Genomic DNA, 25989 nt, shown 5'->3' on the forward strand with positions numbered 1-25989 from the left:
CGAGAACTCCTGTGTCAAAATCTAGAATAGACAGGCCTCACCGTGAAATACTACAGATTCTTAATAGCTCTATACTCCGGGACGGAGAGCTGTGTTCAAGTGAACGGCCGCCGCAGCCCGTTCTTCCAAATCACGACTGGAGTGCGCCAAGGATGTGCAGTTGCCTCAGAGCTCTTCAATGTCATCATAGACTACGTTATGACAAGGACTACTTCACGTCTCAGCTTTGGACTCAAGTTTGGAGATCGTGTCATTACAGATGCTGATTTTGCTGATGACTTGGCCATTCTGGCGGACTCCATGGAGCAGTTGCTGGAAGCACTTCGAATCCTACGAGAAGAGGCTGCAAAAGTAGGACTGCAGATAAACTGGACTAAAACAAAAATTATGGCCATTGACCCATTCTCCCCTGCTACCAATCCTTCAGTTAGCCTGGATAGCACCACTAGCATCGAAGTTGTCAAAGGTTCACCTACCTGGGCTCCATAATTTCTTCAGATGGCTCGCTTCTTTCTGAACTACAAGCGAGAATATCCAAAGCGTCTTCTGCCATGGGCAGACTGAACCGTCACCTCTGGCGAAAACCGAACATCAGTCGCACAACGAAGCTGCAGATTTTCAACGCCCTCGTCGGCTGTGTGATGCTCTATGGAGCTGAGATGTGGCAAGCTTCAGCCGCAACCCTCAAGGCAATTGATGTCTTTCAGTCGAAGAGCCTGAGGAGGATCGAAGGTCTACGATGGTTCGACTTTGTCAGCAATGAGAAGCTGCTGCAGCTCACCAAGCAGTCTCGGTTTTCGACCCAAGCAGCCGAGCGAACACTACGATGGTTCGGACACCTACTTCGAATGCCTCCTCACATGCCTGCGAAAACGATCCATGACTTCGACCCTGTCAAAGCCGGTTGGAAGCGACCTCGCGGCCGACCAAAGAAACAATGGTCTGACAGCCTGTCCGAGTTCCTGGCGATGGCAAATATCAGGTTGAGCGATGTGCAAACGCTTGCCATGGACCGAAGTGGATGGAGAAGGCAGACGTCACTCTCTACGCCGAGCAGCGCCTGGCAGGAGACATAAGTCAAGTAAGTCAATATATATATATATATATATATATATATATATATATATATATACACACACACACACACACACACACACATATATATATATATATATATATACACACACATATATATATATATATATATATATATATATATATATATATATATATATATATATATATATATATATATTATATATATATATATATATATATATATATATATATATATATATATATATATATATATATATATATATATATATATATATATATATATATATATATATATATATATATATATATATATATATATATATATATATATATATATATATATATATATATATATATATATATATATATATATATATATATATATATATATATATATATATATATATATATATATATATATATATATATATATATATATATATATATATATATATATATATATATATATATATATATATATATATATATATATATATATATATATATATATATATATATATATATATATATATATATATATATATATATATATATATATATATATATATATATATATATATATATATATATATATATATAGTGGCGAGAATAAGTATTCTTTTAAAATGGTGGAACTAAATTGTTTTGTCGCAAACGCATTTGTTTTAAGGTTTTTTATTTTACTCCAGATGTGGTTATTATTTGGTTTTTGGAATTTCATGATGAAAAACCACATTTCAAATCTTATTTTCAGTAAAGTAAAATGACTTTAACGTTTAGGAGAGCTTTGTGCGGCGTCAGTGTAGTTCTTATTTGTGATAATTTCTGTTCGTTTTTCAGTTTCACTTATGTGACTGTACTTGTTTCAAATTTTAATATCACTCTTGATTTTCTTTAACAGAAAAACATGCGTTTCGAAAAATGTAGTAAAATTTATTCTTTCATTAGGACGGAACCAAAGTATATATGGCTGGTTGTGACAAACAAGTGAAATGTTGGGATTTGGCTTCAAATCAATCAATTCAAGTTGCAGCTCATGATGCTCCTGTAAAAACCTGTCATTGGATCAAAGGTTCAAATTACACCTGTTTAATGACTACGTCATGGGATAGAACTGTCAAATTTTGGGATACACGATCCCCAAACCCACTGCATGCTATTGAGCTACCGGAGAGGTCATATTGTGCGGATGTGGATTTTCCGATGGCTGTGGTATTTTTTTCTCTCTTACTTAAGAGTTTTGTAATTTGTCCTTTTTTTTAGATCAACATTCTATAAAAAATGAATTATCAAGTTGACTTGCATGATCCTAATTTGTTAAATCTGCAGTCTTCTGTTTTTGTTCTGTTTTTATAACTGCTAGTCCCAAAGACTGTCGGACAACAGGCATAGCAAAGAATACTCTTTTAATAAGAAATACTCTTTTATGAGGATCAAAGGAATTGTTTTTTGCCCCCTCCCCCTAAAATAAAATTCAAAATCATTATCAATATTTTACTTTTTATAAAAGGAAAGTAAAGAAACCCTATGTCTAGTTCGAATCTACGACCCCAAGATCGATAGTCTGATACTCTACAAACTGAGCTAGCCGGGTCTGTTATTTGTTTTAAGCTTTTAGTATTTATATATTAAAATAAGGGCATTTTCCCTTATGGACATGTTTACATTTTTTTATAGAACTTATCCCTATCATGGCTTATTGTAGGTTTGTATATACTTATATCCTGCGCATTTTGCTATTGTAGCATTTTCTTTTTTGAGAATTAACAAGTTTTCTCTGTTGTCGTGGCCTTAATATTTACTTTGAAATTTATGAATATTCCTTAGAATGAAAGCTATGGAAGTTCTAGCATTGCTTTCAGGATACAAAATTTATCTCCTAAATTAAAAATTTTAATGGATGCAAAGAAAGTAAATTATGACAAGAATATTAGGGTTTGAGTAGCTACTTTTTTCAGAAAGCTCTGTTAAAAGAAGAAGATTTAGCAAGAGTGAATTTAGAGGTTTTCTCATGAGGTTGAATCTGAATTAATCGATGATTGAATTACTAAAACTTTATCCAACCAGGGTTTAGGCTTTTAATGCTACCAATGTTATGAGTATTGTTCCAAAAGACATTCCATATCCTTTCTCTTCTCTCAAGTAGCGCTTAAGATTAAACTCATACATTTCAAAATTATTTCTTGATTGTATTAACTTGTTTTTATGTATTTTATAATTTCCATTTAAAACTAAATAAAGAAAAATAAAGAATAAATAAAGAATACCTTAAATAAAGAATTGTTCATTTTCGTATAAGGTTGTCTTGAACGATTTTGAGAAAATCGATGAACGACTTTCACAAAATTTTACTCTTTTAGTCGGGTCGGTCCATCATTTTGGTGCAACTGCAAATTTCTATCTATTTCTTGCTTGGAGATGAGAAGGTTTCTTATTTTCTTTTTCATTAAAGAAGTTTTCAACGGTTTCAAGGGACTTTCAGGGGAAGTTTTCAAGAGAGTTTCTTATCATGTTCTCACATTTCAATATAAAGAAAAAGAATGTAATTATTGCCCGTATTTTATTCAGGAAACGGATTTTTATGTTAGTAGAGAAGGGGGGGGGGGGTAAAAGGGTTCCGACGTCTTTTAATATCTCAAATCACAGTTGAAGTATGGGAACGATATGATGAGAAAACAAGGGTTTTCTTTCTTTCTTTTTCGAAGGCCGTGGTTTACACATTTCTTTACGCTTGTCCAATGCAGAAAACTTTCGGTCTCCGTGCCCAACCCAGCAAACCTTAGGTCTATTTAGCTGCGTTGTATTCTTGGTGTTACGCGAAATGGCTCAATATAAAATAGATTTACTGCATCCACAAAGTACTTTATACGAAATTGTTCCGATCGTTCCAAAGCACAATAGAAAAGTGGTAACCAGTAATTGAGTTAAAATTAATAAATAAAGAAAAAATAAATTGTGGATTGATGACGAATGACGAGAAGTTTGCAGTTCCATCCGGAAATGTAACTTTGTGAACTCAGAGAAAAGCGTAAAAAAAAAATTCTACACGTACGTGAAATTATTTTGTGATGCACAAATGCGTGTCAATTAACGAGTTAATGTAACAGAAAAATCTTGTGGTTTCAATGAAAATGTATTCATGCAAAGCAAGAGAGACAATATTCAGTGGGTCAGCAGTTATTAAATTTGGTTTAGAGGGAACCCTCCACTCCTCAATCTGATTCTGTTTTAGGTGAGTACCGCCGGCCGTCACATTTTGATTATACAGTTAGAAGGAACACCGTCAGTTGTAAAGAAACCAGATTCTCCTCTGAAATATCAGCATCGATGTATCAGTGTTTTCAGAGATAAGAAAGGCGTACCAGCAGGTGAGGAGAATTTATCGAAAAAAAAAGTGAGGAAAAATGGTCGTAATCCTAATGTAAAGTACGGAAAATCTTTTATGAACAGTGACGGGCTCTCACTTAATCAGGTGTACTTGGGATCTTTGCGATACCTTTCCTTTCAGTTTTCACGTTTGGTGTATCACTTCTTAGTATACGTGTTTTTCGCTTCTAAGGCGGCTACGACATCAACATTTTCAGTAAACAACTATTTATCGCATACCTTGGCTGCAATAAAAGTTTAAAAAAAAACCATAACTTTGCTTCCTTACGATGTTTTACTAAGCATATGTTAAAATTTTGCGAAATAGACACGTTTTCATGCTTCATTACAAAATTGTTCTCATGAAAATAAGGGTTTGGTCGTGAGAACTAAGTGCGAAGCTGAACTTGTAATATAAACCAAACTGTTCTAAACAACTGCAATTGACTGGAGTTAGACAAACGACTGCTCAGAAAAATTGCAATTGATAAATGACAATATTTAATGATTTGAAAAATCAATCTATAATTGGTTTTATCAATATTCAAGAGATTTGAAATTGGACTTCAAATATTGACGTGTCTAACAGAAAGCTAACTTAACGTTTATGACAAGGAGAAACTGCGTATATTGGTTTTCATAATTTAAAAAAAAAGAAAGAAACCTAACACCACTGATGGACAAGCAGCTGCAAGCTTGGTACCTTGATGCTAGATATCCAAGTTTTGCCGTGGATCCTATAAAACTATCAAAACTGCCTAGCTACATCAGTTTATGCTCAAAATCATGTGGGTAGTTTGTACGTGTTACTCTGTTTTGTGGCTGTTAGAATAAATTAGAAGTGGAAACATTGCCGCTAGATTAAGCTACTGCATTCCAAGGCCGTATACAGGAGAAGGGGGAGAGGTAGGAGGTATGACCCCTCTCCCCAAAATGTCTGTCCGACTTGTTAAAACGTAACAAAAATGAATATAAACAAATTTTTGATGCGTTTTTAAAGTTTTTTTTTGTAAAACCACCCGAAAAAAATCTGTTTGTAGCTACACCCCCATACCCCCCCCCCCCCCCGCCCCCGAAAAATCCTGTATACGACCCTGCTGCATTCGTATTTTGTTAAGCTGAGGAAAAAAGCTTAGTAAATTTTTGTTTAGTGTGTCCTCTTTGTTTCTGATATCAGAAGGAGCTTCCCCCTAGCTTGAAAGCTTCAGCGTTAAGTACTGCCTGTAAGGCCAAACTTTCTTTTTTTTCTTTACAAGTTATGATTGTGTTAAAGTGACATTTGTCAGACTCTGATACAGGAACGAGGAACTTGCATAGACCTTTACTTAAAGATGGGAGTATAAATTTGAAGGGAAAATTGCTCTTGCCCGGATGACACAGTCAGATTCCATAAACATCCACGTGACTCCAAGCACTGTTTAGGCTATATAAAAAAATACTGGTTTTTTAATTGTAATTATTTTACTTATGTACTCATTCTTATCAGTAATTTACTTTCTCAACCAATCGCAATCACGCATCAAAAATTATTGCGTGATTCCGATTGGTTTGGAAAGTTAATTACTGATAAGAATGAATACATAAACGAAGTTTTGGCACCTAATGAAGTTTTGGCACCTTTTGGCACATAGTTCTTTTTACTATTAGTGATTTGAATCACATCGATATTTATGCGTATGGAAGCAACAGCAAACAGAACTTACCCAAAACTTGTGTCTGTTGGCGCTTTTCCTTAAAAAATGAATACTCACGCTTATTTAACAGTCCAAAAATCTGGTTTCGGGTTGTCCCTATTTGAATGAGGGACGGGGGTCCTTGGCTACCTTCCGTCTTTGTATAATTTTTGTATTATGCATTGAAGACAATGAAATTCATACCAGTGTTGCAAGATATTGATGGAAAATGCAGCAGTTAAAATGGTCAAATTAGAAATTGCCAAGTCAATTGATTTCAGTGTATTCCCGTTTCCCGTTCATATATTTCAGTGTAATGCAATATTGTAATATTGCATTGTAAGTGCAGTTTCAGGGGGGGGGACATCGACAGATAACTTTACAGTTTTGACTAGTAACTATAAAATTTCAAATATATGAACGAAAAAGTTAGCTGGTTGTTGTATTGTTACCTAGATAATATTTTGCAAGAAAATTCATCTATCTAAATTTCCGATCCTTAACATCGAACAAGACTATATTGGTATTGGAAACAAGTTCACAGGACGAAAAGACGAGGTTTATGCTACAAGAAGTGGAAGAGAAAAAACGGGAAAAGACGAGGTTTACGCTACAAGAAGTGGGAGAGAAAAACAGAAGCTTGGAAGTCAAAAACTGTTTATAAATCTGACTTACAGAGGACACAGTTGTCCCTTAATCTGGCAATGAGGACTTGCTTAGGAACTTCAGAATGCACTTTCTTTAAAATGTTGCACGTTACAAGTCTAAAATCCTCCCTTATCTCAATATTTTTCATTTTTCTTTCTCTTTTTCAACATGTGCTATGACCATTATTTTAAAACCATTCTCAGGAAAAGTAAATAACTGAAAGCGAAGGGGTAAATTTCTTAGTAACCTTGCTCAGGAAGGTCGATATTTTCTATCCCTTTCAAAGGCTCTTTGTTGCCCAAGAGAGTGTTTTGCCATGTATATTCTGTGTACTTTTTTTTTTTGGGGGGGGGGGGTCCATTTCAAATTTTGACGTAAGACATATTTTTCGTATGCCTCTTGGACCTGACTGTAGCTACCCCTGATGATCAAGAAAAAGTAATAGGAATTTTTCCCCTGACAATTTTCTTGACTTAATGAATTTGCTAACCACTTTTTAGCACGTACAGCGCATCGTCATGTAAATTCAATTATAATATGTACCAAAGTATAAATGGTTAGAACTTTAATAGAGCTTTTTACAAAAAACTTTTTTGGCGAAAGCCACATCTTTTCTGTTATCCATTAAGTACATAACGCTTCAAAGAAATTCCCATTTAAAATTTTGGATTTACCCCAAGGTCGTTACTTGTTTTCCTAAAGAGTGGTTCCTAGTTCTCCATGAGCTAAGTTGTTATCCTTTCCTCTGAGCTAAGGATTCATTAAAACAACTAATTCTGGATACTTGCTGTTGAGCTATTGGGACGTAATCTAGGACAAGCGTAGCCTTATTAAAGTAAACAATTACATAAGGAAAGGTGTAATAATATTTGTAGATAACTTTTTCAGTAGTATTAAGCAACTCTTACATAGATGAAAATAAATTGTTAAAACTACTACATTAGTTTTTTTTTTTAACTGTTTAAGTTTCTGGTTGTTTATCTGTCTTATTTCATAGTTATTTTTTTGTAAAAACTGTTCAGAAACCAAATCGGCTTCCTCTTTATAAACCATTTGCGATATTGCTTGGGACAACTCATGATTGACTGCTAAATTGGTACGCTAACAAGGAAAAGTCCTAAAATTAGCTCAAAGCTGCAAAAATATGTATGGTCATTAATTACTGAATGCTTCTTAGTAAAGCCAATTAAAATGACTTCATTCTAAATTGTAGTTGAACAAGTATCTAAACCCAAATATTTAAGCAAACACAAACAGTCTGTATTAGACAATCGGTACCTTCGAATCAGAATTACATGATTCATTCTGATATCTCATTTTCAAGTTATATATTCTTTTCCAAATTTTAGGCTCTTTGTTTTATGAACTTAATGAATTTAATTTACTTAACTAACTTCTAATTAATTTAAAGTGAATTTAAATAACTTAATTTAAAAGTATATTAATATTAATATAATTTTATTTTAAAATTATATTTTTAATTTAAAAATTTATTTAAAATTACTTTAAATAACTTAATTAATTAGGTATCTAAACAGTTTATGTGTCGTTAAACTGGATGTTATTATACCTCAAACCCAACCACCAAGACCCTTACTAGAAAGAGCGGGGGAATGGATTGAAATCCTCTTCCCGAAATTTCATCTCTAAAGAGCAGGATCCATTAAAAGCATGTAAATATCTTTGATTTGATGGCTAATTTCTTCAAATTTTAAGTAGTATAGTAATAAATCAAATATTCAGATCAGTTTTATTTGCTCTTTCCAATACTGTTGAGACACATATAGTTTTCATTAAAGCGCCAATGACGCATTTGGTTTTAGACTTTCACAGTTAGGAAAAGAGGGAGTGCATAAACTCTTGTTTGTAGGGATTTTTGTTCATTTCATGCTTGATTTGCAAATTCAATTTCATTTCTGTTCGTTTTAAGATTTATTTATTAATTTGTTTTAGCACCTGTTGTATGTTGGTTTTTTATGATTGTTTATATAATTTCTGTTCGTTTTGGGTTTCATTTATCTCTTAATAGTCATTTCTGGTCGTTATGAGCTTGAATTATTATAGGTTTTTATTTTTGCTGATATTAAGTTTAATATGGCCTTTACTTTTTAATGAAAAACTTCTTTTTCGGAAAGTTTTTTTTTTTAATTAATTTTACTAAAAGGATAGGCTGGGCCATTTGGTATGAGCCTCTACTTTTTAAAAACTTGAAAGACATGGAATTGAGCAATTCAGAAGCCCTTGTCTATCAGAAGAAACTTGTCCAAAGTTTATTAGATTTTTGCAAAAAAGTACTTGTCCCTTAATGAACTCTGTAAGTTCATTAAGGGACTTGCAAGAGCTGACAAAAAAAAAAAAATAATATGAAGACGTTGGCTATTAATTTCTAATTTTTTCCTCTTTGAAGCCAATTTGAATATTTCCATTCTGAAATAGTCCAAACTTGAAGGCAAGTGAATCCCGATTTTTCATTGCTGGTGATTTGTACAATTTGATCAAAACCAGCATTACATCTTCTCTGTCAATTTTCTCATACGTTTTTTTTTGGGTTTTTGAAATCTAAACGACTCCATTTTAAAGATGTCCGTCGTTACCATGTTCTTTTCATTCAGGATTTGCCGTTGGAAGTGTTGAGGGGCGAGTTGCAATTCAATACAATAACCCTGCGGAGCCGAAGGATAATTTTACGTTTAAATGCCACAGGTCAACTGGCACTGGTTCTTCTTTCCAGGATATTTTTGCGGTAAGTGTCTGTTTTGTCGCTGGTATTTTTTTTTTTTTTTTTTTTTTTTTTTTTTTTTTTTTTTTTTTTTGTCTTAAACATGCTAAGTTAAACAACCATTTACAAGTAGAAACAATAGGGAATTTTTTTCTTAAGACAGTGGAATTCCAAACTCTAAAGGAATATTTAGGCCCTATGTCCAAGGACCAGCCTCAGCACAACACAAACGAAAATACAAAAGAGAAACTTCATTAAAATACGAACTTTAAAACTAAAAGATTAAAAAAAAAACTTTAAAAACAGCCCTAGCATCATAACTTCCATGAAGTTTAACCAGGACTGATAAATAAAGTGAGGTGAGTTGATACAATTCATTCAAATGAAATGAAAATAATTAAATGCACGCTTTCAATGCTAATTTTGTCTTTTTGGCACCTAGCCTCAAAGGTCTTTTTGTAACAAAAGTTAAAAGAGAAACTTATGCTTGTAATTGGCTGTTTATGATGAAAAGGCAGTGTGGTCTTTGTTGCTATTTATGCTAAATTAAGTTGGCCTACTGATTAATAAGCTTCCAATTTAAAGAACCAAAAAACTATATCCTCAAAGGGCGTCTCCAGTTTCCTCAACCTGTCCAAATGATGCGCGAATACTATTTCCCTAAAATAACTTATTGAATAGCTTGCCAGGGTGTAAGGGAAATTAGGTTGTCCCATGTGAGGATGGGGTGATTATAGAAAACGGTTTAAATGCGCAGCAATTTCTCTATAGTTGGCTAAAGCTTGAGACTCGAATAGGTTGGGATATTGCAGAGGGGGAGATAATATCGGGTATATGAGCAGATAACGTTTAACAAGTAGCGGGCAGCATGTCAGACAGTAAAAAATCCAGCCAGTTGGTAATAGGATGTGTTTTTAATTATAGGATGTTTTGGGTAATAGGATGCGTAAATTAATTAATTATAAATTAATTAATTTAGCATAAAACACTGAAAGTTTTATTGTTTAAAGTTAATATGAATAAACAAACTCTTTCCATTTTCGAGGCATTGTGAAAAAATTAATAAACCTGTTGTGTCTTTGCAACTCTATTAGTGTTTGTTCTCGAAGCATTTGGTAAAAAAAAAAAAAAAAAATAAAACCTTAGTGTAAAGAGTAAAAGGGTTGATGGGATGGCGGCTCTGACATAGAGGATAACTTCTATTTTGGGTTTTAATGCCGATCTCAATTTAATTTTTTTTTAAACTCATTTTTAATTTGATTTAATTTCGTTTTTATTTTTTTTAAAGGCTCCTAAAATGCCAAAATGATTTTTCAGATTATTATTTTTATATGTTTTGGGGACGATTTGCTGAAAAAATATTGCTCCTGGGTAATGTTAACCCCTCTATCTTCTGCTTTGTGCATCTAAGTATTTGATATGAAACTTATTACAAGAAAAACTTCCATGCTATTGCAGTAATCAAAGTAATAAAAAAGGATTATAAATCTAATTATCAACATAAATAGATTGAGATAAAAAAAAAAAAAACCTACAAGCCTTATAGTTTTCCACCTGCTCCAATTTATCCTGAGGAGTCCTTCAACCGCCAAATAGTATGATGCAATATTTATTTATTTATTTATTTATTAAAAGACCCATTGACCTTCCAACTTCCCCCAATAGCTGATATTTTTGATAGATTTAAGTTGATTGGTTATCGAGGTTATTGAGGATTTTCGCTCGATGGTATTTTGGCCCCTTCCTAGTCAAATTTCTGTTTGTGATACAAAAATGTCGGAAATCGGTACTTTGCTTTGGTAACTTGTGAAACTTGTAGGATATGTGCATGTCTTGTCAATAAATTTAAACTGATAGGTAATCTCACAATATAATTTCGGTGTGCAGCACAGAATGGCATAAAAGTGCACTTTCCTAAGGCTCGATCTCTTTTGTTACTTAAAAGGGTACAAGCACTTTTAGTTCTCATTTGAATGAGTCCTCTCCTGTTATTCTGTGACGTATAGTTTGGTATGATCATTGCTGGGAAAAAAAAAATAAAGAAATAGACACGCATCTGTTACGAATTGTCTGAAAAAACTTGCAAAAATTTTTGTTTTTTTTGCACATAGAAACTTGAAATTTCTGCAATAGGGCTGTTGGACATGCTGAATTTGATGTTGTAATTTTTATAAAGATCACGCTTCTTTCAGAAGGACTTTCCTCTTTTCTAAGATTACTATAATTTTCTCAGGTTCTGTAAAATTTTATTTATAATTTTAACTTAAAGTTTAGCGATTTGTGTTTAGAACCCTTAAAAGGGAGATTCTTTTGTATATTTATTTTTGTCAAAATACTGTTCTAATAAGGTGTTCTATAGGTCGGTTACTATAAGTGATACTTGTCTATCTTTACTTACAGTTCGTTAGCACGAACTGTTTAAAAGGAAAAAAATGATTGGTGAACTGCATCTGATTGTGTGCTTTCTTGCGAATTTGAGGCCAGTCCTTTTTCGCTTTCGGACTCAAACATTTTTTATTTTCGGCCGGTCCAGAGGCCGGTCCATTTTCGGACTACATAAAACAACTGTTATTATAGAGCTTGTAGAAGATGTCGAAAATATTCACAGTTCAGTATTGTTTTACAATACAATTGCAGAGTGATAAGGAAACAAACAATTGTGATTAGGAAAGCCGCTACCTGTATTTTGTCTCTAAACTTTATTCTATTTTCAGTTGTATTTCAATATTTTTTATTTTACTTTTAAATTTCTTGAAATTTTAAGAAGTAAAATATCGTTATTTTAGTTATTTTTTGAAGTGTAACAGTAAATGGCGTCTAATGCTTAAAATAGTGGTATGTTCTGTGAAGATGAAGGGGTCAATAAACAAACTTAAGAGGATATGATTGGTAAACATCAAAAATGTATACATGTGTCCTCCTAATCTTTTTGATGAACACTCAAACATTAAACGAAAAACATTCAAAGCAATTTGAAAAAAAGAGAAATTTAATAAGATCTTTAATTTTTTTTTTTTATACAGATCTTTAATCCAGTCGCTTCAGTGTTTTCATTGAAGCAACTCTATTTAACTTATGTTTTGCTTAATCACAGTAGCAACAATTGTATATATAGATATTTTTTTTTAATTCTTGGTTTTAGATTTTATTTAATTTTACGCTACTTTAGATTTTATCTTTGTTTCTTTGCGTTGAAGACGTCTTGTTTTATGCAGGTGAAATATTTGCGTCGTTTTAGTTTGTATTTGACCTTCTACTGGCCGTAGTCCTATTTGTTTTCTTCATCTTCTGATTTGTCTCTCTCTTTGGGGAAATTTCAGAAGATAACTCCACCCAGAAAGGGGATCACCCTGGTTCTGTTTTTGCCTCTCTAAATAGTGATGGACAAAGGGCCGGGGTTTCTTGTGTGCAGTAATCACTTCCATGAAATTTTCCCCCCCTCCTCCCCCCCCAAAAAAAATCTTCAAAACTCCTGGCAGCAGTACTCCCTTCGACAAAAACCTTAGGTGTACCTCTTATTCCAAGGCTAAAGGTCTGAACCAATATTCTGCTTTCAGATTTCTTCACCTTATCAAGAAGGTCAAGTTTGCCCATAACGCACTTATGAAATTCTAAACGTGTCATTTTGAAACTAAACTTGCATTCAATTGTGCTTTGGACCGTGTCACCGTGAAGGCGATTACATTCTTTAGTCAATTGTGCTGCTACTAAAAAAATTCTTTCCACATTGGCATTATGACCAAGGATTGCTTATAAGTACTGGCATACCGAAATCAAAGTCCGTTTCTTTTCCAATATATCTGTCTCTTGAAGACTTCACCATTTTTGGTGCATGTCTTATTTGTTTCAGGATTCATTACCTCTTCTTTGTTCTGTAAAATCTTTCCTTCTTTTCCTTCTCTGCTTTTCCTTCAAATTGCTGTCGACAATAACTATGACCTTTTCTTATAAACAATCTGCTGTTTGTACAACGTCCTGCCATTGCGGTGGGGCAGCAAGATTCGTCAATGAAAATATATCATATTTTGTGGGTGGACAACTCCACTCTTTAAATATTGCAAAGTCGATCTGTAATAACTATCAATTTCTTCGTCAAATTACTTAATTAAATTTGAATGCTGAACCATTGAAATTTGGCCATTTTGTCTTATTCAGTTTCAGTTTGAATGCCCTAAAATTTTGCTGTTGCACTTTCTGACAGTGCGATTTCAAGACCGTTTATGACCTATTTAACTTAAAAAATTGTTATGTTGTACAAAATACAAAGAAAATACGTTTGTATTCGTTACCCAGGGCACCCTTTTAAGTATTTTATTGTAACATTATTTATGGTTATCTTACATGCGAAGATGCAGTTTCTTGTCAAAAAACTGATTTTATTTTAAATACTGTGTTTTATTAATTACAAAAGATACTAGATATGCCAATTTTCTTTAAAATCAGCCCTTAAATATAGCATTTTTCTAGATATAGCAATTTTCTTTAAAATGGGCCCATAAATAGCTCTTTATGATGTTCCAGTGCCCCGCTACCAGTGAAGAAGGAAAAAACGGTAAAAGAGGACACTAAGTGTTTCTCATGCAAAAAAGCGATTTTTCTTCTTATTCAAGAAAGGGGACTGTAAGTTTCCTGGATAGGGTTTTTAACTATGGCGATTCCAATGGTGTATGTATTTTAGATCTGATTCGGTTTCAGAATAATGAATTTTGGGTTGCTATTTGCCGAAATTTGTTCTTTACCAGGTCGCAGCTACCGCGGCAACCAGGATTATCCGAAAAATGGCACTTACGTTTTGGCGTTTTAAACTATCTTTTTCTTCCTTTCCTGTTTTTCTATCAGGCACTGTCTATTCGATTTGTCACTTTATGCACAACAAATAAACGACTTCATATAACTGCAAGCAATATTGCACATGATTGATTGCCAGGCGTTAGCAAGTGGGTAACGGGTTGTCGGGGGAGGGGTGCTTAGGTAGAAGGGCTCGCCAGACCATGTTCCTTTCCGTTCTGCACTGTGAGCGTTTTACCCATTGCAATTGAATACTGGGACATTTTGTAGATCAACTGGAAAGACTGGGACAAAAGTTTCAAACGGGAGACATATCCCTGACTACTGGGACGGATGGCGACCCTAAACTACAGGGCAATTTTGTTTGTTAGTAGTTCTGGACAAGTGTTCGCGTTGGCATCCTCCAGATATTTCTTCTAAACAAAAAATTCCGGAAAAAGATCAAATTAGGCCGGATTTAACCCTGGAAAGTTATACCGACCACTTATTAATAATTTGTTGAATACCGGAACATACATTTAGACATCAACAGAATCCGGTGATTTTGTTTATTGGCTGTATCACAGCGGTTGACTCCACCAAGAAGTTGAATCTGGAACGAGATGAATGAAGATGGAGTACTGGATAAACTCATCAACTGTTCAAGGCGTGTTATGAATATATACTTGGAGTGGTCCAAGTCAACGATAAGATCTCCGAGACTTACCTAATTAACAAAGTAGTCTAGTAGGGGGTGAGTACACTCACGATACTCTTTAACTTTTGAATAGAGTGGAAGATGGACCGCGCAATGGTGGCATGCTGAGGAGTTGATGTCTCTCTAGATTTTGCTATCCCTGACTTAGATTAAGCCAACTATGTAGCTCTGAACGTGGATTCAGCCGCAAATGAACAGAAGATGCTTAAACAAATTCCCAGCCATTCAGCTCCTCTTGGTCACAAGGTCAATAAAGCCAAAACCAAATGCATGACAAACAACTAAAGTTCAGCTGGAACCCTGGGAATCTCCCTTGATTCAGTAGAGATCGAAATAGTATAGAGCTTCAAGTATGTACTTTTACTGATCGGAATGTGAGGTTGCTGTAAATATAAGATTGAACTTAGAATGGCATCTATGGCAGCAGTTTCACCCAGTTGAGCAAAACCCCGTGGTAGTATAAAAGCCAAGTCCATCTTTGCACTAAAATTCAAATTTATGACGTCAAATTTACTAATATCCGGGTTGCAGCGGTAGCTAACAACCTAGTAAGAGACGATCAAGTCCAATGTTTTCAGAATTTAGGACGAAATGTCGACTTACCTGGCTTTGGTACGTCCGTCGATGACTGGAAGAATAACATATGCAATTCCTGCCGGCCAATGTACTCTCGGAAGGAGTACCCTGGTGGCAAAACGTAAAACTTTATTAGCCGTAGTCTAAAGCGATCTGGAGCCCCTAGGTGGATTCCACTGACGTGGAAGAAGACTCCTCTTCTTCCTTCGAAAACTACTCTTCCCCCATGACCGAAACACCCCCATTACCGAAGATGGATCCACAGATCAGGATAAAGTCTGTCAACTTTTAATCACCAAGGAGAACTGAAAGAGTTCATGCCCTGCTACAAATACAAGTAATTTGTACTTGTAATTTTGGTTTCTCACTGACGTGCACAAATTATTTATGACTGTGTAGTTTCACTCTTTAACATTCTATGCGGTCAAAAGCATGGAATGTATATGTTTAGCTTTTTTTTATGAGTGTGGTTGAATTGTATTAGGTACCGAAATTTGTCGACAAAATATCTCTATTTTCTGCGTACTCGAGCTACTGTTTTTAGTACGAGATTGAGCGAAGCGTCTCTATTAGTGTTGATATTTTTCGTTTTTTCTCTTATCTCTTTCTTCCTTTTGTCTAGGCTTCGTATTTCTTTTTGAATGACCTGTTTTCAGATAAATAAATAATGGGCCATAATACCAATAAAATAGCATGATGACTTTTGAATAATAATAGATCTTTCAATAATAATAAGTCTTTTAAACGATATGCAATGATGAAAATAATAACAAGATCAATTTTTTGGATGCCAGAATTTCTTGAAAGGCTATATTCAATTTAAAAAACAAATGTTAATGCCTTACTGGCTGCTCATTTGAAATTTTTTACATCATTAAGACATTACAATCAGGTAAAACTTCTTTACGCATTTCGTTAAGGCAAAATACTAACAAATTCTTTGTGCAAACTGCAAAATTGTATGTAATACGTAAAAACGTAGCTGTGTGAACCCAGTGTTAGGATAATTTGTAAGAACTGGGTCTATTGGGATAAAAAATTGCTTTAGAATGTGTGACTGCATTGTCGATGATGATAATGAGCTTCAAAAATGCCTGCTGTGTCATCTCGCAGTTGTGTCTTGGAGATCGTCATCATAAATCAGTATTTCCTTTGAAATGATGTTATTAGCTATTGGTGCTTATCCCCAGCCTTTGAACTTATCCCAAGATTTACTGTTTACTTTGTGTTATTGCACCAATCCAGGCGTTTATAATAAAAGCCGAGACAAGTCGGCTTATATTCATTATATAATTAAGGTTATACATCTGTAATAATTTTTCACATTAAAGGAGGCTTGAATCCACCGACTAGGCTACGGTTAGGAGTATGGACATAAACTATGAGATAATTTGGAATTTGATTTCCCAGGAATATTCAGAAATGGTGAAATATACATAGAAAACAATTTTATTGTATATAAAGGTATTAAATAAATTTGCCTATTAACTAGATTCATTTTCAATCTCTCTGTTTTACTCTTGCTTGCAGGTAAACTCTGTTAGATTTCATCCAATACATGGTACGCTAGCAACAGCCGGCTCTGATGGCCGATACAGCTACTGGGACAAAGATGCCAGAACTAAATTGAAGACGTCAGAGCCTGTGGATCAACCAGTCTCGGCTGCTGCTTTTAACCACAGTGGTCATATTTATGCATATGCTGCGTCTTATGACTGGTCCAAGGTAAATTTTTTTCATCCTAATTCATGGCCAGCTGGGTTTATATACCCTGCCCTTTTTTTGTTATTTTTTTTAAGCTGAAAATGTGTATAACAGGATTGTCTACTAGTGTTTCCACTGAAAAACAGAGTGTTCGTGGGATAAATTTTGGAACAAAGCTTGGGGATAAGGTGCCTAACTGCACTCTTCAACAATTAGGAATGAAGTAGTTCAAGTCTGCTGGATTTATTGGCCGTGAAAAGATAGCATAGATAACTTGAAAATGTTGTCAGGATGTACAAGGACTTAATTACTTTAATCACACTGTGAATGCCCTGCAAGGGAAAGAAACAGCCCGATGTCTTAGAATGAGGCAGTAGAATAATATGTTCAAAATCTTGGGGAGCAGAAAGGGTAACTTTAGAGAATCTTAGGAAGGGTGACTGCCTTCCGGGAAGCTATGAAGTTTATAGACTCCAGGATAATAATTTTAAACTTTGCAAGAACAGTTGAATACAAAACTAGAGAGTCTAAATTTTGACTATGTAGAAGATGGACGGAATCATTTTTGGAAAATAGTTTGTGAAGTAGCTGATAGTGTCTTTAGAAGGAAAGTTGGAAGCGCAGCTAGGAAAATTAGTGAAAATGCTGAACTTCAGTAGAGAGGAGGAGGGGCTTGTTAAATTTTTTTTGAGTGATAGATCACATGAAAATAAGAGAAATGTACCGAAAGTGGAGAAAGCATTAAAATATGATATAAGAAGGTGTGAAGTAGAGGCCATGAATAAATTACTGAAGATTTTGAAGATGCACCCACTCGGCATAATAATAAAATATTGCTCGTATGTTAAAAATCGAAAGGGAACACACTAAACCTGGACTTTTTACTGTTAAAAACAAGATGAATTAGTTAGAGAGATGGGCACAACATTTTGAAAACGTGATAAACTGTGATAAGGTTACAGAAAAAGATATAGAAAAGGATAAAAACTTTTTGACACTTTGAAAGTGAAGAATATTTATTTTATGAGGCAGAATTAGCTATACTAGTAAAATATTAAAAGTAACAAGCCCCAAGTTGCTGATAGTGTGGTAAATTTTTTTTCTTAATATGGCGATTGTGAAGTTAGAGATAAATCACTGAAGATTTTTAATATGATTTTTGAAAAAGGGGAAGTAGGCCTACCTAGCGATTTAAAAACAAACTAAGTTTTGAAAGTACTGTATTGTATACAAGAAACTAAGTTTGAAAGTATACAAGAGGAAAAGTTGGATACAAAGAGTTATTGAGGTGATGGCTTGTAAAAGCGTTTTTTTTTTTTTTTTTTTTTTTTTTTGCGTGTTTATTTTAAGTTCTAATTTCACTCTTTACTTCCATCAGAAGAATTTTTTTGCTTTTTTTTAAGAATACACAGTACGCGTAACGAAAGTTTCTTTTAGCTAACATACGTAATAACACAAAAACCTAGTTTAAACAGTCGTTTTTCTATTAATGATATAGTAAAATTAGTGGAGCAAATGAGGTGATATAGTAAAAAATACATAGCAAATAAGATAATTATAAACGCTGCTACTCATTTGAAATAATAGGGTTTGTTTCATTTTTTTCATGTTTGTTTCAGGGGCATGAATTTAACAATACTCAAGTGAAGCCAAAAATATATCTTCATTCCTGTTTTGATGATATGAAAGCAAGAGGAAAATAGTAGAAGAAATGGAAAAGTGATGCTGATCATTTTGTTCAAAACTTTGTATTTTTAATTACTTGTGCATTTTGAAATATAAGACTTCCTAAAGAACTTCTGAGGTTATACTGGCTTGATCAAATAAACGAAAAATCATAGAGAAAAAAATTCTCAGCCAAGCAAAATGGAATGACGGAAGAGAAAGCAGGCATTCCAGACCTCCATCATGCCGTCTTTACTGCCAATAATAAATTGGAAGGTTAGTGTTTTATTGTTAGCACTGTTGGTGGCTTCTCGGATATCCTTGCCGAAATATCTGCTGTTTCTTTTATCGTTTCCCTTTCATGCCTGAAAATTTCCCTTGTGTAAATTATCTTTTTTACTATTCGTTTGTTCGTATTTGTATATAAAAGTTCCAGCTCAATATATTTAAAACTTTAGGGTAATCGAGTTTTTTCGGATTCGAATTCGTTTGTTTAGTAAATAATTATATGTAACAAGTTGTATAAATCCGTGGACCATATAAAAATTGGTAAAATTTGTGGGTAAGGGAAGAGGTTTCTAGTACCTAAAAAAAAAAAGCAGCCACAGTCTATAACGTGGACGTGGACTATTTTCTGCCTCCTACATGAGATTACCTTTGTAAAACGTAAAATGAAGGGGACTGAAAACAAAATGAGATTTCTCGTAATTCCAAACAGTTTCTTAAGAAACCTGTTTTTTTTTTTTTTTTTTTTTTTTTTTTTTTTTTTTTTTTTTTTTGGCTATTATGGACTATGGTTTTACCAGATCTGCATTAGTGACGGGTATATTAGACATAAGCTGAATGAGACAGTAAGCTCAAGAGCCAGCCTATTGAGGACTAAATTTTGAGTTGGGTCAGGTCCAGAGGCTTTCGCGATATCTGGATTGGACAGAGATGCAAGTACTTTTGTTCTAGCCATATTCATATCTTGAATAACATTAATTGTACGCGATGAAAACTGGAACTCTAATTGCATCATCGTGAGTTATAGAGGTTATTTTTCTAAAGCTTCTGCTTTTGACCTACCAATATGTAATTTATCGCCCTTTACAAAAAGTGATGGAACAGCATTAGATTTAGCTACAGAAAGAGCCTCCTTGGTGACCTTTCACCTCCTCTTTTTAGGTGCATTTTTTTAGTTTGGATTCAAAATTTTTTTACTGTACTCTAGCTAAATGGAACACACAGACAAAACCTTTGCAAGTTTGAATAAATAAGGCCCACTCTGTGTTAGTATGTTCCTATCTTGTAAGAGTGTTTTCTTTTAACGTTAACGGCGTTTGCACTGAATGGGGTTTGTTCTGTGAATTAACCTGAATTTTCTGTGAAGGAAAAAAAAATATAGGATAACCTGAGATGCTGAAATTTCTTAAAGCAGAGCATCTTTATCAGTCTGATGTAAGACCTCCATGTCTATACTGGCAACAAACAAGAAGCCCACCCTGATCAACAACTACAATTGCAAATACTCTTCTTATGCTTCATTCTTGGGGCCACTTTTAAATTCCCATAAACTATAAGAGCCATATGGTCACTAATCACCCGGAATGATCCGGGTGATAATAATCACCACGTGATTAATCATAAATTAATCACCCGGAATGATCATAGACTATCTGTAAGACCGAAATCGGCCCGCGAGAAATTGTCAGGGCCATTATATATGTAAAACTCTAGACCATGTATGTAAAAAGCCATATGAAGAAATGAGATACTCTCAACAACTTCTCACGTTCAGTTGATCGACTGTTCAGCCAATCTGCATAGACTGTGAGAGCTGATATCTCCATGGAGGATAATACTAGGTTTTGGAACCTGTTTCATAAAGGATAGGAAATTCAATATAATTTATACTTCAGTATATTTAAAAATAATGTTATTGATAACTCTTTTTTGCCTTATCGAAAACAATAGACAAACACCCCCCCCCCCCGTCCCAGAAATGTTTTAATGAGGATATTACTGAATCTAGCAGATCAGATTTATCAGCTGATAAGGATTTTTTTTTGTTTCTTTGTATTTCATTTAAAGGCCTTTTTTATTAGTAATCTCATCTAAACTACCAAGAAATTATTTTTAACCAATTTCCTGTAGATATATGGGTTTCAGAACATAGAATAGCAGCTGTACCTAGATTTTCTCTATTAAAATTTAGATTATTCTTGATACAGTTAAAATAAGTGTATTTTTGTGTTACTAGACAGAATCAATAGGTGTAAACGAGGATAATATGATGCACCTAATACAATTGGGGTGCAGTAACTCAAAAGACGTCACATGAAACTTGACATGGTAAAGGAGAAAAAAAAATGAACAATGCGCTTAGGATTTTCAACTGCTATTAATCAGCTATTAGTACAAGGAGGTTTTCAAGGCCTCTTAAAATGCAGGAAATGAGATGCTCATATGATACAGATAAGCTCCCAATTCCAACTTGCAAGAATTTTGATAATCGAATTCAGATATGGGAAAACAAATTATTTGAAGTTATTTAACTTGTCTGAAACAGGATCTTTTGGTAAGTAATTTCTTAGACCAGACTGCGTTTACGTTTACAATTGACACGGAAATATGCTAAAAGCGGGTAAATTTTTTTTTTATAAGATACTGAAGAATAAAAACTAACTTTTTAATACAAAAATAATAATTGAAGTCCGAATATTTTGGCTTCACGTCTGGAAGCTTTTATCAATTGAAAAAAAATCGAAAAAGTTGCATAAATAAAATATACAAAGAAAAACACAGCAAAGGCGATATCAAAAAGAAACAGTGAGAAGAGAACTCACATTTAAACAAAATCCAGTATGGTAAAGTTCAAACAATACAGCAAGAAGGCAAGATGTCTGCTATATGTATGCTACTCTCCGTCCAAATTATCTTTTGATATAAATTTTCTATCAAAATAAAAGTTTTTATCAAGAAATTTTTCGTATGCCCTAGGTTAAAATCAAGTACAGGTTACGTTTTGAAAAACCTTCCATACTAATTGAGTCTAATTTCGGTTTTGGATATTTACCTAGCAATACATCAATGGTAAGCTTGGCACTTGTGGGTGAATATTCCATGACAGCTGCTGCAGGACAATGGTCTTCAGAAGAAAGTTGACTTAATCTTTATGTTTTAGAAACGAAAGCTATGAACATCATGGTGAAGAAAAGACGAATTGGATTTTGAATTAAAAAGAATATTTTTAAATTTGCTATTTTCCTAGTTGGGATAGCTCTGTGCCACGGTTTGTTGATTAGATCACAAGGGGCTCATCCCATGGGCTCCCTGTCACATGTACGCTTGTTTTGCTGTGCATTTTTTGCCTTTGACTTGCCTTGACCGCTAATATGCATGCTGCTAATTTTCCTAGAATCCTGCCAATTGCAATTATCAAATTGCTTGAGAGTGCTCATCAACCCGATTTGTACCCTGCTTTGACACTTAGTGTTGTGCCTGCTTTTGATTTATTTTGCTTGCCTGTTTTAATATTGACTGAGGCCCCCCCCCCCACCTCTGCTTGTATCTGTTTTATTTATTATTTATTTGAAAGTTTTTTTTTCCATTTTTGTGACTTGAATTTGTTGTTTTACCTGTTCATTTTTAACCTATTGGTATTTTAATATATTTGTGATGACTGACAGGACAGTTAGTGGTCCTGGCATCCCTGACCTAAATAATTGTAGTGTAAGGATTTTGGCACTAGGAGTTGAAGGTCCAAATGAGACCAGTAAGTTGTTGACATTAGGTAGTAAAACAGTTATTGCAAACAAAACTGTTTGAAGGCCTTAAAAATCATGAGTGCAGGGGCCACTATGGTTCAATGTTAGAAAGACTTGGACCAGATGGCTCTGTTATCATAATAGCTGTGAACCAATCAGTAGCTACTGCTATACTTTATATCTCAGATATAGCAGTAAATGGGTGTAAAGTAAAGTTTGTCCTTGGTCTTAGCTCAAACCTCACTTTAATCAGAAACAGAAAAGGTGTTGTGTTCATCCCCTCTGAGGAGGTCACCAATCTGGATGATTTTACTAGGGGGGGGTCCAAGGTGACAATAGAATCAAAGAAGTTAAAATGGCCTTCAAAAATCCAAGCCCATTGGTTATCCCTTTGGTTTGCACCTTCAATCAGGATGTTCATTTCCCACTGAAAATCTCTGTTTGGGGTGCAAGGTATACAGTTAAGCAGTTTATTTACCGAGCAATACAGTGCTTCAATTGTCAAGGTTTTGGCCAGCCACATGGTTTCGAATTGCCGCAAAGGCAGAAGATGTTTACTACGTACTCGACAACACACCCTGGAAGAATGTCCCCAATCCAAGACAGTAAAAGAAGATCAGGTACACAAGTGCCCAAACTACAATGGTGACCAATCCCTTAACTCCAGAAAGTGCCCAGTACTCATGGAGACGAAAGCTATTATTACTTATTCTTTCACTAATAATCTCCCATTGAGGACTGCTGCTACGGTCCTGAAGAACGAACTTCCAAAATATACAAAACATCTCCCCATGGCCCATACAGACTCTTTTCCTCCTTTGACGTCTAGCCACCTACCATTTGAGGACCTGAACAAGAAGTACAGACCATGTTTGAAGGTGTTGCAAGGCAGATCTCTGGTCTGACCTAGATTATAATGTCACTTTACAAACTAATCACAAAGATACTGCCACCCAATTTTGAAAATGCAGCCCTTAACCTGACTAACAAAGTTGAAAACCTAAACAGAGAAGGATCAAGCCCTATAGCCAGTAATGTCCCTTCAGATACCAGTAGCCCTGGTAAACTTGAAAGAAAATGTAAAGGAAAGGAAGCTACACCTAGCCCAGAAGGTGCTGAGAATAAGCTACAGAGACCAAGGCTAGCCCTCTCTCACACCAATGAATTTCGGAATTTCAAAATGTTTTAGTCAGGCATGCTCCTGATATTTTCTACTTCAAGAGACATTTTTAAAACAGGGGTATACTGGTCTCTAACCTTCTATATTTCCCGCGGAAAATCCACCCCATGAAGATTCTCCAAAATTTCAGCATACATCTTCGGGATTCTTTGCAGGTTTGAATTCTTTCATCTATAATTGATTTTACTTATGCTTATCTTACATCTTACCCAGGCATCTTTTCTGCAAGAATTCACTTCCGGCTCCCGAGTCAGTTATGTGTGAATGATTACCAACTGAGAATGAAAAGTTCACAAAAAATGATGCTATAGTGAAAAGTTTGAATTTTGAATGTTATCAAAGCTAAACTAGCCGATCAGACAGGGTGAATTTTCTCAATCTAAAAATTCTGTCAAGGAAATAGCTATCTGTCACAGATAACTAGCTTAATTGTAACTATACACGCATAATATATATATATATATATATATATATATATATATATATATATATATATATATATATATATATATATATATATATATATATATATATATATATATATATATATATATATATATATATATATATATATATATATATATATATATATATATATATATGTGTGTGTGTGTGTGTGTGTGTGTGTGTTTGTGTGTATAAAATAATAACAAAAGGCCAACTTTCACTTACCCTTTCACGGTTACATGAAAAGGGTCTATTTTCATTCAAAGGGTTGTTTTTAAGGTTTTTCTTTTTTATTTATTTTAGTGGTTGTTTTTTTATATTTAGTGGTTGTTTTTACGGTCTTTTATTTTTGCACTGAGGACGGCTGAGCGGAGGTTTTAGTGGTTGTTTTTTACGTTTTTTTGTATTTATTTTAGTGATAGTTTTTTAGGGTCTTTTAGTTCTATCTTTGCCCTGAGGACGACTGAGCAGAGGTCTCGGCTGAAATATTTACTTTGTATTTCTGATCTTCACTCGCTGGAAATATCCTCGTTTTCTTCTGCTTGAGTTTTTTCTCACCTTGTCATGCTTTACCAGTCTTGTCTTAGAAGTTATTTACTATAAGTTTTGAAATTTGCCCAATGTTTACATATAGTATTTGTTATTAGAAAGTATACAGATATTTTTCAGGAGGGGATTTTCTACGCGGAGAATATTATGTAGGAGGAAAGTTTCCAGGGGTGAACTTTAAAAGGTAAATTTTACACTGGGATCTGACAGAATTTTTATACGAAATTCTTTTATTAATCTTATTTCCTCTTTGGCGACTCAATTTTACACGTGTTAATGTTCTAGAGGAACTGCATGGGGGAAATTTTCAGTGGGGTTGGAATTTTTGGGGGATTTTTCCGTGTGGAGGTTCTCAGCGGGAGAAAATCTCAATGGAAAAATTATCCATGGGAGGAAATCTCTATTGTGGGGAGTGTTCTGCGGAAGAAACTTTCCACAGGGGGAGGGATTTCCAGGATTTTTTTGCATGGAGGGGGGGGGGTCTGGTAAGACTTGAAAACGATCAGAAATTAAGTCAAAACAGGTCTGTTTTGAAATAAAATTTTTCTTAGTAGAATTTTTCAGGTGAAGTTGTCCGCAATACATTTTCCAGAAGAAGGGGGATTTTTAGCGAAGAAGGAATTGTCCGGGGAACTTCCCGGGGGATGATTTGACAAAGAAGGGAGTATCCAGAGGAATTCAACATGGGGGGAAGAGTTTCCCAAGAAGAGGGAGGTAGATTTTCTAGCATTATCTTAAAAATGAATAGGAGTTAAATGAAAAAAAAAGTTTTTCAGTTGAAAGAAAGGAGCAACAATAAAAATTAAAACGAACAGAAATTATTCCGTATATGAGGGGAGGGTCTTCCCCTTCCTCCAAACCCCGCTAAAGTTTGAACTTTTGTCCCCATTCTTTAGGACAGACTTTTGAAACACAAGGACTCTTTTTTGTATTGTTAATCAATAACACTACAAAGATCTGTGGCCAAAAGAAAATTTGACTTCAGTGAACATATTGTTACAAATAAGATGCAAAAAAAACCTAAATGTAGCTGGCATGCTTATTATGGCTCGAAAGTACCTCTAAGATATAATACAGGGAGCTTCAGGGAGCTCGTAGACTGACAAGTGCACTACAATTTCCCAATAGAACTTGTTCCATAACCAGGTACTCTTTAAGCTCCCTCTTTG

General features: G+C 34.4%; 1 protein-coding gene across 1 annotated transcript in view; it reads left to right on the plus strand.

Annotated features, from left to right (window-relative positions):
- The window catches only part of LOC148946047 (mRNA export factor-like), a 41003-nt gene extending 21977 nt beyond the window's left edge, over window positions 1–19026 (plus strand). Inside the window, exons 4-8 of the mRNA XM_089097996.1 lie at window positions 2008–2271; window positions 4292–4427; window positions 9359–9489; window positions 17057–17251; window positions 18850–19026. Of these exons, the coding sequence (XP_088954122.1) occupies window positions 2008–2271; window positions 4292–4427; window positions 9359–9489; window positions 17057–17251; window positions 18850–18933 (810 nt within the window). The 3' untranslated portion in view covers window positions 18934–19026. The remainder of the gene's footprint in view (window positions 1–2007; window positions 2272–4291; window positions 4428–9358; window positions 9490–17056; window positions 17252–18849) is intronic.
- Window positions 19027–25989: the final 6963 nt, after the last annotated feature.

This window comes from Artemia sp. Qi Xiang Cuo, chromosome 12 (genome assembly GCF_049724085.1).
Source record: "Artemia sp. Qi Xiang Cuo chromosome 12, ASM4972408v1, whole genome shotgun sequence".
Taxonomy (NCBI): Eukaryota; Metazoa; Arthropoda; class Branchiopoda; order Anostraca; family Artemiidae; genus Artemia; species Artemia sp. Qi Xiang Cuo.